At 40.9% G+C, this 11,834-nt stretch overlaps 2 protein-coding genes across 2 annotated transcripts in view; one reads left to right on the top strand and one right to left on the bottom strand.

Annotated features, from left to right (window-relative positions):
- aig1 (androgen-induced 1 (H. sapiens)) overlaps positions 1-6,929 on the top strand; it is a 28,682-nt gene extending 21,753 nt beyond the window's left edge. The window contains exons 7-8 of the mRNA XM_030047820.1: positions 6,142-6,413; positions 6,614-6,929. Coding sequence (XP_029903680.1) covers positions 6,142-6,413; positions 6,614-6,929 — 588 coding nt within the window. The remainder of the gene's footprint in view (positions 1-6,141; positions 6,414-6,613) is intronic.
- Positions 6,930-8,328: 1,399 nt separating this feature from the next.
- Positions 8,329-11,238, bottom strand: adat2 (adenosine deaminase tRNA specific 2). The gene is made up of 6 exons (XM_030047870.1): positions 11,002-11,238; positions 10,646-10,750; positions 9,362-9,512; positions 9,157-9,263; positions 8,846-8,918; positions 8,329-8,450 (listed from the first exon to the last, which is right to left on the bottom strand). Exons 1-6 carry the CDS (start codon positions 11,077-11,079, stop codon positions 8,422-8,424), a joined length of 543 nt encoding a protein of 180 aa, XP_029903730.1. The 5' UTR covers positions 11,080-11,238; the 3' UTR covers positions 8,329-8,421.
- Between the last annotated feature and the right edge of the window lie 596 nt (positions 11,239-11,834).

Genomic DNA, 11,834 nt, shown 5'->3' with positions numbered 1-11,834 from the left:
GGTTTTTTTTTTTTTGTTTGTTTGTTTGTTTTTGGTCAAGTTAAGTCACTAGAGTTCCTACAAACAATTGAAACAAATGAAACAATAAACAAACAAATTTCACTCACTATAGTTTCAGTTTCCGTGGCGGCTACTGTGCCTGTGACAGTTGGACGGGTTGAATCATGGACCGCAGCACGTGGCGTTATTTTACTCTGAGAAATGCCACACCTGTGCGAAGGCCAGACAAAAAAAAATTCTGGGTTCCGGTTCCCGACCGAGTGTCGCATTTAACCTTGAGTCAGGTTATTTTATTGGCCTAAAATAAAAAATAAAAAAATAAAATAAAGGCACTATGCGACCGAGTGGGACCTTGTTGGCATCGGTCAAACGTTAAGCAGGGCTTTTATTTTGATGTATGTTGCACTCGCCTTATTTGTGATGTTCTCGCGTAACTTCGGAAAATAACTTCATGGAATCACGCGCCACCGACAGCACTGGCTGGGAAGAATGGACTTCCGCACGGTGTGTGTGTGTGTGTGATTTGTCCTCGCAAACCACCAGTGAAAATAATCCGACTACGTGAGAAAACCTTTGCAGACGTAGTGAAAGAGGTGAAACAGTGTCATTGTAGATTTGGAGCTTGGCTCTATGGCGGTGGGCGTGATGGGTGTATTTGACTTCAGGTACCTGGCGCTGCAATGCGAGCCAGAGACACCTCCCTCTGCTAGTAATAACGCTGCTCCGTCCGTTAAAAAGGTGGTAACTGATGCAAATATTGAATTATTTATTTTATTTATTTATTTTTATTTATATAGCACCTTTCCAAACCAAGGTTACAAGGTGCTTTCCAATAAAAACAAATCACAAATAAACACACATAAAACAATGATAGAGTAAGCTACTAAAAGATCCCATACAACAATAAAACATAATACAAATACATAAAACAAGATAAAACAAGGTATTAAAAGATCTCACAGACAATAAAAACATACAAGTTACATTAAAACCACTGCTTAGTAAAAGGCCATGCGATAAAAGGGAATTAATTATATTTAAAAAGCAACCCATGCATCGCTTCTGAAAATTTAAAAAAAAAAAAAAAAAAAAAGAATAAAATAAAATAAAATCCCCCCTACCCATCCTTAAAATGCTAAATAAAATAAAAAATAAAATAAAATAAATTCCCTACCTATTCATGCCCTTAAATGACAAGGAACCGGAACCCAAGGTATTTTTTTGTTTGGCCTAAACTGATGTGATGTAAGGGAGGATGCACGACTAACATAAACAGCTTCTCCTGCATGATGTACAGATCGATGATGTAACATGTCAACAGCCAGCGGCACCTCATCACAGTCGGCTAAGGCTGTGAGTTTTCTAGATTTATGTTACGTTATGTTTTCTGGTTTGGTTGCACGGCGCACAGACACTCAGACGAACGCCCACATGAGCCGCAGCTCCATGAACAAACTGGAGACAAATCAAATCCTTCATCTTTAATGACAGAAACCAAACTGAACTCACTGTCTGCAACAATACAGTCATTTTATTTGTCATTATTCTTCTGTAATAACATTTATTTCATTAATAACTCTAATTAAGACCAAATCAAATCAACACCAAAATCAATAAAAACAGGAAAAGTCGATCGTATTTCCTGTCCTCCCTGTGGCTGAAAATCACCTGATCCGGCGACGTTGCTCGGGTGTAAATTTTCCCAGATTTGGTTATTGCACACACACACACACACACACACACACACACACACCATCGGGCGGAGAAAAGTACAGCCTTCAGCATAAAGACTGCAGGCAGCGCTTTTTCAGTGGCCATCGGATGTTTTGCTTTTGTAATAATGTTTTATTTAGGTGAGAGTAACAACTGGAGTTTATACACACACACACACACACACACACACACACTGATAACAGAAATGATTTTTTAAATAAAAATCTGCTGAAATGTTGATTCATGATCACAACACGACCTCATCACTCTGCTGCAGCTTCTCTCCGAGTTTCAACAGAGTCCAGCAGGGAAAACACACTATAAATGTCCTTTATGTGTGTGTGTGTGTGTGTGTGTCTAATATGTGGGAAAGGCCCAGTCGATCAATTATAACAATATGAGCCTGATGAGTTAATGTTTGGCCTGCTTCACTCTACTGGCTGGGATAACACACACACACACACACACACACACACACACGCACACACACACACACACACACACACACACACACACAGCAGCGGCTGGGACGAGGCGGAGGACAGAGGAGCTTTTTATTGGTCCAATCCTCCTAACAGCTATTCCAGATCTCTGTCGCCATGGAAACCCAAACCTCAAACACAACTAAGACATGATATAAAGAACACACACACACACACACACACACACACACACACACACACAGAGAGAGAGAGAGAGAACACTCTGTAATAACACTCTGTTAAGCGTGTAATGCACAGGTCTCTCTCCAAAGAATTAGACGTGTAAAGGTGCAGTTCACCCAAAACCCTCTCCCACCATCTCAGACTGTTCACACACACTGTGAGGAACAGAACCCAAACTGAATAGAACTCAGTAGAGTACAACTGAACTGCATAGAACTGAATAGAACAGAACTAAACCGAGTACAATGTAACTTAATAGAATGAAATCGAGTAGAACAGAATAAAGTAGAAGAGAACTGCAAAGAACTGGACTGGACTTGAACTTAATAGAAAAGAATAGAATAGAACAGAACAGAATAGAATAGCATCGTATGAAACTGAATAGAACAGAATGAAATAGAGGAGAACTGAAAAGAATCGGACTCAATAGAATACAAAAAGCATCATCTTTGAACTTAATAGAATAGAATAGAATAGAATAGAATAGAATAGAATAGAGCAGAACAGAGTGGAACTGAACACCACCTTAAAAAACAAGATAGAAGAGAATAAAATAGAACAGAATCTACACTTTCTGGACTGAATAGAATAGAAGAATCAACTTTGAACTTGAACTTGATGAAATAGAATCAAACTGACTGCAGCAGAACAGAATAGAATAGAACAGAACAGAATAGAATAGAATAGAATAGAATAGAATAGAATGGAATAGAATGAAATACAATGGCACGTTATAAAGCTGAATAGAACAGAATAAAATAGAAAAGAACTGCAAAGAATTGGACTGAATAGAAGACAAAAAAAAACATCATCTTTGAACATAATAGGATAGAATAGAATACAGTAGAATAGAATGGCACCTTCTAAAAGTGAAGAGAACAAAATAAAGTAGAACTGGACTGAATAGAGCACAAAAAAACATCAACTTTGACGTTTTCGGCCGGGCGTTGAGTTCCCCTCCAGGGGCAGCACAGAGGGGTGGAGCGAGGTGGCTGCCGTCTCCATGCAGCTTCACAACACTGGAACACACACGTGAGGACACACACACACACACACACACACACACACACACACACACACACACACACACACACACACACCGAAACGATAAACTCTTCCTGTCACCGTGTTGTTCTCTCACCTTTTTTACAATATGACATCTGACATTACACTGCTGTTTTTTCCTGTGTGTGAGTGTGAGTGTGTGTGTGTATGTGTGTATGTGTGTGTGTGTATGTGTGTGTGTGTGTGTGTCCTCTCCCTGTCAGTTTGGGAAGGAGACTTTGACACAACACACTCTGTTCATTAGCACTTCCAGCTCTTCCTCTGCACTCTGCATGTTTGTGTGTGTGTGTGTGTGTGTGTGTGTGTGTGTGTGTGTGCCGTCTCTTCATTAACACGTCAACTCCTCCACTCTGAGGTGACACATTAAAACGTTCTGGAATATTCTACTCTGCATTAATTAGCATAAATTTGCATGTTAACGAGCAGCACGGAGCCCACGGTTTAGTCGAGCTTTGTGTTGCTGCGTTTGCCTTTACTTTGGACTGCTGCGTTTACGTGGTATGTGTGTGTGTGTGTGTGTGTGTGTGTTCAAATCAGTCAGTCAGCCCATCAATCAATCAATCCATCAATCAATCAGGTTTATATAACATTTTTTTATAACATGGAAGTCATCAGAGCTTTGTTGTTTTTTTTTACTCAAACACAGAGAAATATTTTCTATTCCAGAAACTAGTTACCTCATCAAGACTGGGATTAGAAATATGATAGATTACCCTGAGTCAGTGTAATCTGATTACTTTGTCACTCACTCTTAGGTTAAGGAAGAAACAACACACACACACACACGCGCGCACACACACACACACAGTGATGACAGATGTACCCACCCACGTCTGCACTCAGCACACTTTCTGTGACTGTAAACACATGCAGACACCCATACACACACACACACACACACACACACTAGGCTCAATAAATCCATGGTTTGATTTGTATTGAGATTTTTGGTTTGTTTTTACATCGGGGAAAAAAACAGAAAAACAACCATTTCTAAGATTCTCTGCATTTTGTCTTAGTGGCAAAAATCAAAAATATTTTTCTTTTTCACTCAGAGATTTGGGAAAATAACATGAAATCAACAAATATTCATCCAAAAGAAAAAGTCTACTCAGACTAGTCAAGTCAAGTCAAGTCAGTTCATTCATACAGCACATTTGTGGCTCAGTGACAGATACAAAATTAGACAAAAAACTAAGACAAGACAAGAAAAATTTGAATTAAAGCTAAAAGATCACACAACAACAAATAAGAATGAAGACACTGAGAAAAGAAAAAAAAAGGTCTAGCCACAGAAATTCAGAATAAATCAAAAGCACAGATAAAATCAGAGATAATAAATTAAGAGTCAATAAAGGCTGAGAAAAATAATAAAATAATAAAATAGAACGTTTATCAAGCCAGAAAAGTGAAGCGAGTAAAGGTGTGTTTTTCATTTGGACTGGAAAACCAGGAGTGACTATTTAAAAAAAAAAAAAAAAAAAAAAACTTTGAGTGCGTTCATTCATTCGTCAGCTCAGTGTGTGTGTGTGTGTGTGTGTGTGGTTCGTGGCTCTCATGCAGTTTGGGTGTGTTCGTAACTCTGGGCTTTGTTGGGTGTGTTGTGGAATAAACGGTTTGTTTTTTTACGGATTGGTTTTGCACCCCTCACACACACACGCACACACACACGCACACACACACACACACACACACACACACACACACACACACACATACTCAATCTTCAAATTGCCTCTGTCTTAATACATTTTGCATTTCCAGTTGGTTTGAAATAAACAGAAGAAGAAGAGCAGCTCAAACTCCATCAGCAGAGAATCTAAGCCCCGCCCACACCGTTTGATTGACAGGTGACCTCTGGGAAGCGCAGAGCAGAAGCACTACAACGATGAGCGCCTAGCAACAAAAATGGAGACCAAATTTTACCAAGCAAAAAACACACAGGAAACTTGCAGATTAGCATTTTAAATTAGTTTCTTAATCTGTTTTTTTTCTTCATATTTACTTATTTCATTTATTTGAAAGCAAGAAATTCGCCTCATGCAGCCAAACTCTTCTTTCTGATGTTCACCTCGTGACACTTTGGCTGTCTGTTGCATTCAGAGGTGGGAAAGTTCCTACTGCCGAGTCGAAGATACACCGGGAAATACTCGGGTACACGATGCAGCTCCAAGTGCTTAACGCAGACGATGCATTTTGAGTTTTCGTTCAAAACCGTGCACTGCGTCGGCGAGTCTGGTACTTAAAGGCAGAGTGCTGTGTGTTTTCGGGGCAGAGCGACTGAAGGCGGCGTCCCCCGGAGGTTTCCACATCGACCTCGGGAAAAGTTAAAAGAGCAGCTGCGGAGGATCTTAAGGGACGTGGAGGATTATAAAACGACAGGGAATCCATGATATAAGAGGGGTCGTGGCCATTTGGAGCTTTAAAAACGAATAATAAAACTTTAAAATCAATCCTGGAAGACGCAGGGAGTCAGCGTAAGATGTGTAAAACAGGAGTTATGTGATGTCTCTTTTTGGGTTTTGGTTAAAATCCTTGCAGCAGCAGCAGCAGCAGCGTTCTGGATGGGAGGCAGGAAGGAGCTCCTCGGCATCTCGCTGGCACTTTCACCGTATTGCACAAATGATAAAATGCACTTTGGGTCAGTGAGTTAAAACTTCAGCTTGATGTCGTGCCCCTGGTACACCTGGGACCACAGTACCAGGAGTCCATGACCTCCTATGACACCAAACTTCCCACTGACCACCAGTCAGCCACCGTCCAGCCTCCAGGCGTCCCGGACCTCCAGGCGTTGGTTCGAGTCAGGCAGATTTGGGGAGGGCACGTTCTCTGGACCTTTCCAGGGGTCCGGCCATTTGTGTGGACGGGCCTGCAGAGCCAGGTGACCCAAATGACCGACTGTGTTTCAGCTGTAAATGAGAAGATGAGCAAGAACTTCCTAAAGCGAAAAGACCCAGACACTTCCAGTTGGCCCTAAAAATAAAGGGATTCTGTTTCTGATTCTGGATAAACTGGCTCATCTGGCCTCGCAAACTCAACCGCAAGAAAGAAACCCTGGTGTCATTTCAGATTGTGACCTCAATTTTAAAGCCTAAAAGCATCAGAAACAGAATCCTTTTATTTTTAGGGCCAACTGGAAGTGTCTGGGTCTTCTCTTCATTTCGCTGTAGGAAGTTCTTGCTCATCTTCTCGTTTACGGCTGAAACACAGTCGGTCATTTGGGTCACCTGGCTCTGCAGGCCCGTCCACAGAAACGTCTGGACCCCTGGAAAGGTCCAGAGAACGGGCCCTCCCTACATCTGCCTGACTCGAACCAACACATGGAGGCTGGAGGCGGTCAGTAGGAGGTTTGGTGTCACAGGAGGTCATGGACTCCTGGTACCGTGGTCCCAGGTGTTCCAGGGGCGCGACACCCAGCTGGAGTACCAGAAGAACATGATTTATCACGTCAGAGCTCTGAACGTCCAAGTGAAGACGAGTATCTGACTCTTGAGGTCTCTAAGCACTGGAGAAGGGGAGATATTTATTTATTTATTTATTTGAAAGGGGACAGGGCATATTAATGAACATTATACATGTAAATATGCCGGTTTGTAGCCATAGGCTAATTTCCAACCGTAGTCCCTTGGCAGGTTGATGTGAAAAAGAAGGGTAAGAAGGAAAAGAAAAGAAAAAAAGCTCAGCAAGAGCAAGACACATAATACAAAACATATACTACAAATAAAAAAATAATAAAGACAGGCATACAACAGAGACACATTTATACAATCAGACGGAGACCATGACGGTTTATGTGCAACAGTGCAGAGGCAATAAGAAAAGAAAGTGCCGTATAGCGACATGAAGCGCAAAATGCATCTTTATAGTGCAACGTGCTGTATGGTACATATACAATGCCCAGGAGACTGCACATAGATAATATATTGTAAGGTGTCATGTGCTAAAATAGATTGTACATTGCCCATAGGAAGAATGTAATATAAGTATAGATAAGATAGTAAGGATTGCACATTGCTCTGGTATAAATTGCATAATTGCTATAGATTGCACATTGCCCATGGTAATTGCACATAAACCCGGAATAGATTGTAGTTTGCACATTATTAATGGTTGCACATTGGCCAGGCAGGGCTTCCGTATTTTCCCTTCTCCCGGTGGGCGGAGAAAACGTTCAGCCCCAGAAAGCTTTTCCCTGCCCCCCCTTTATGTGCGGCCCTGTTGCTTTGTGTTTACCGTTTCTGCTGGAGAAGTCCACTTTAAATCCTCTTCCACTGTTAAATTTAATCCATTTTCAAAGCATTTATTAGTTATCTAGTCTCATCTTCAGAGTTCAAATCTTGTGTTTCCTCCAACGGGGTGAAAGGAATCTGCCAGCAGGATGAGATAATCCAACGCTGATCAACTTGTTTCCAGAATATTCTTGAGTCAAGAGTCATTGATCTGCCTTATTCTGCTTTAACAGATTTATACTTTTTATTTTTTTGCGATTGCCAAATGCATCTCCGGTCACTACAGCAGGAGTTTGACCACCAGATCCTCAGTCAGTTTACTTTCTTTTTTCTATCATTTTAGTTTAAACTCAGATTACTGCTTGAAATTGTGCAAAATGGGGAAAACCTTCTGTGAATTTAATCTCATCTGGAGTGATTATCAGCGTCTGGCTGACATGAACAGGACTGACAAACTGGTGTACATCCAAACTGGTTTTGCTCTGATGGTGAGTGAGCTGGTGTAGTGCTCCCCCTGCAGGCAGCTGTGGTGAAAGACGTCCAATCGCCTGCTCAGTGTTTGCAGGTGGACACAACACAGATCTTCATTATGTGTTTCAAATAACTCAAATAAATCTTTGAGTGTGTTTGAAGACTGAATTCACACAGGCAAAAAACACTTTTTGTAATATTTTTATTTATCAAATGACACTATAAAAAGGAGAAAATAACTAAAACATGAATTGAGAGATATAAATTGTTTGGCAGCATCAGTCTTTCCTGGTTCTTGGTTTGGGGGCTGAGAGAGAAACAGAGAAAATGATGTTGGTTTTTGATAAGACTTCAGTGTTAATTAGTATGAAAAAGTCAATAAAGAAAGAAAAAACAATAACAGAAGATGTGAAAAAGAGAAGAGAAGTTTCCTGGTGCAAAAAATGTCTTATAAAAAAGGAGAAGACAGACTAAAGATGCTGGAGAGAAGAGAAAATGACTGAAGAGTGAAATGTGATATGGAAAAGTGGAAATTATGAAAAAAGAAGGAAAGAAGAGGAGAAGAAATAGGAGACGGCGAGAGTAACTTAGAAAAAAGAAGAGAAAAGAAAAGGAGAAATGAATGAGAAGACAATAAATGAATCGTAAAGTAGAGAAAGAAAAATGAAAGATGAGGGAAGATGGGAAGAGAAATTCATTCACCGTTTGGATTTTCCTGTTTGTAGAAAGTCTTAAGCATCTCTACAGCCTCCTCTGCTCTGTAGCCTGCAACACACTGGACACACACACACACACACACACACACACACACACACACACACACACACACACACACAAACACACACACAGACACATCAAACACCCACATCCACAAAAAAAGCACATATCATAAGAAAATGGCTAAAGTGTAAACAAAAAATACAAACAACACAAGCAATGTATACTTTAAGGAAGTAGACACACACACACACACTCTCAAGCATGCGCGCGCACACACACACACACACACACACCTGGAAGGCCGTCCCAGTGTGTGGCAGCTGAGCGGAGGTGACGTCCATCACGGAGCCGCAGCCTCCGAACCGCTCGTTCCTGCAGCCGAACACGACCAGAGGGATGTCTGACAGGCAGGGAGTGAAGGAACAATAGTGCACACACACACACACACACACACACACACACACACACACACACACACAGCAGCGGCAGTGAGGATACGGAGCAGGCGCAGGGCGGCGGCGCACATGATGCACGGCTCCACAGTGACGTACAGCACCGTTCGCTCACACACACTCCCGGCGTCCACGTTGCTATGGCGACACCAGTCCAGCAGCTGGTCCAGGGCCAGCATCTCAGCGTGGCGAGTGGCCTGGCACACACACACACACACACACACACACACACACACACACACACACACAGACACACACACAGAAAGACCTCGGCATTTAACTCACACTCTCAGCTTTTCTCTCTTTGTGCTGCAGAAGGTCTGATACCAGGGTCCATTGAAAATTCAAGCACTTCATCGCTGCCTTGCTCAATGACACACACACAAACACACACACCTTGCAGACCCAAATTTAAGACATTTTCTAAACCGTACGGCTCTGCTGGTGATTTCAGCTCACTCATAAATAATCCACGGTGCACTTATTTCAAATAAAATGTCAGATTTGAACATGATTTGCATTTTTCCCTACAGAACCTCAGTGTGCAGGAACAACAGGAGAACCATGTGGAAGTCCTGCACTGAAGAGAGACTAAACTCCAGTGGTAGCAGCAGTGAAATAACATCAGGGAAAGAGTAGAAAACTAGAGATTATACTAAATAAAAAATTATCAAGACAGCAGGCTAATATATGCAAAATACCAGGTGAAATGACACGAAGAATAAGAAGAATAAATACTATAAAAATGAAATGGGTGCAGCATGAAATGAATTATGAAGAGGATGGACAAGCACCAAAACAAGCAGATAATAAAATAATAATAATTAAAAAAAAAAACAACAACAACATGTGAAGTGTTCTGTGCACAAGCAATAAAGGAACAGTTCACCTCAAAATGGAAACTGGGTCATCGCCCACATAATGCAGAACAAAACCTTATCTTTTTTTTTTTTTAATTCATGTTAAAAATAAATGTGAATACATGTGTACATAAGCTCTGTTTTTGTTTTTTGCTTTTTTTTTTTTTATCACTATTACATTTCCAGTGAGGTTGATGTCATTTTGGAGTATAAATCTTATAAATGTTATTGTTATTGTTGTTGATTTTGAGGTGGAATAAAAAAATAAATAAATAAATAAAAAAAAAACAGCTGTGTGGTTGGTGGCTGTACGAACTGGACTTCAGCTAGAAAACGATTGAATTTTAGTTTTTGTGGAGTTTTTCTTTACTTGACAAACAGATTTGACCGTGGAGTTTGACGTGAGGTTTTCTCTCTCATGTAGGAAAAGAGACAAAGATTTCGCTCAAACTTTTTTACTTTTTCCTCACATTTTTGGTCTCATTGACGTCGTTCCTTCCTTTTCCCACCACCTGGTTGTTGTAGACCAGCAGGCATCCGACCGGCACCTCCCCGTTCTCCAGAGCATCTTTAGCCTACACGCACGCACGCACACACACACACACACACACACACACACACACACACACACACACACACACACACACACACACACACACACACACATAGAGTCAATTCACAGGCTGCAACCAGACAAGAAGAGTCTTTAAGGAAAAAATATGACTTGAAAAGGATGAATGGCATTTCCCCTCATGTGAATCCTCCTATAGGCGTTGCATTAACTGATTAATTGATTAACTGATTGATTATTGAGTCTGCCTCTCACCATGTCAAAAGCACTGGCCATCCACCTCTGGATTTCTTCATCACTTGGATGGAAACTCTGCTCCCTCTCTGTCCCCATATCGAGCCTACAGAGACTTTATCCTAATAAAAATCATTTTGCGCGGAAAAAAGTGACTATTTAATTGGTTTTATAACGAATTTATCAAACGATTTCTCTCCTCTGCTGCCCTCGCACCATGCTGACCAGCTGAAGGGGGAGGATAATATTGGTCGGACCAGTTCCAGACGGAAGTAATCGAGCTCACATTCCTCGATGCGCGTCACCAGCCAGTCATGCTGGGCTCGATGCGTCAAGTCTGACACAGTGAGCCGGGCAAGTACAGGAAGTGTGTCCGATTTTTCCTTCAAAATAAAAATTATTGCGTGAGTCGGGGGAAAAATGCGCTGATAAAGCAGCAACACCGGCCTTCAGGAGCAACTTATAAAGCATCGAATAAATTTTTTATTCATCATGATAGACCTGTCTTCATACGAGCAACCTTTTTAACAGTCTGATAAGGATTTTTTTTTTTCAATTAAAACAGCCATTTACCAATATCAGTGTTCAAAATGTAATCATTTTCTTCCCCAAATATTACAAAAAAAAAAAAAATCCAATTGCTCAATAATTGCTGCAGAACTGTATTCATGAATAACCAATAATGCCTCCACAGGAACATAAAACCCAACGATGATAAAAGTAGCTTACATACATATACATGCACACATCCATGCATACGGACACTTTAATTCATACTTTTTTTTTTTTTTTTTTTTTTAAACACTTTAATTCATACTTGTAGAGAATCTGATCAAATTATTGCGTCAAACTAC

Source organism: Myripristis murdjan, chromosome 24 (assembly GCF_902150065.1).
Source record: "Myripristis murdjan chromosome 24, fMyrMur1.1, whole genome shotgun sequence".
Taxonomy (NCBI): Eukaryota; Metazoa; Chordata; class Actinopteri; order Holocentriformes; family Holocentridae; genus Myripristis; species Myripristis murdjan.
This window is presented reverse-complemented; position numbering and strand designations above follow the sequence as displayed.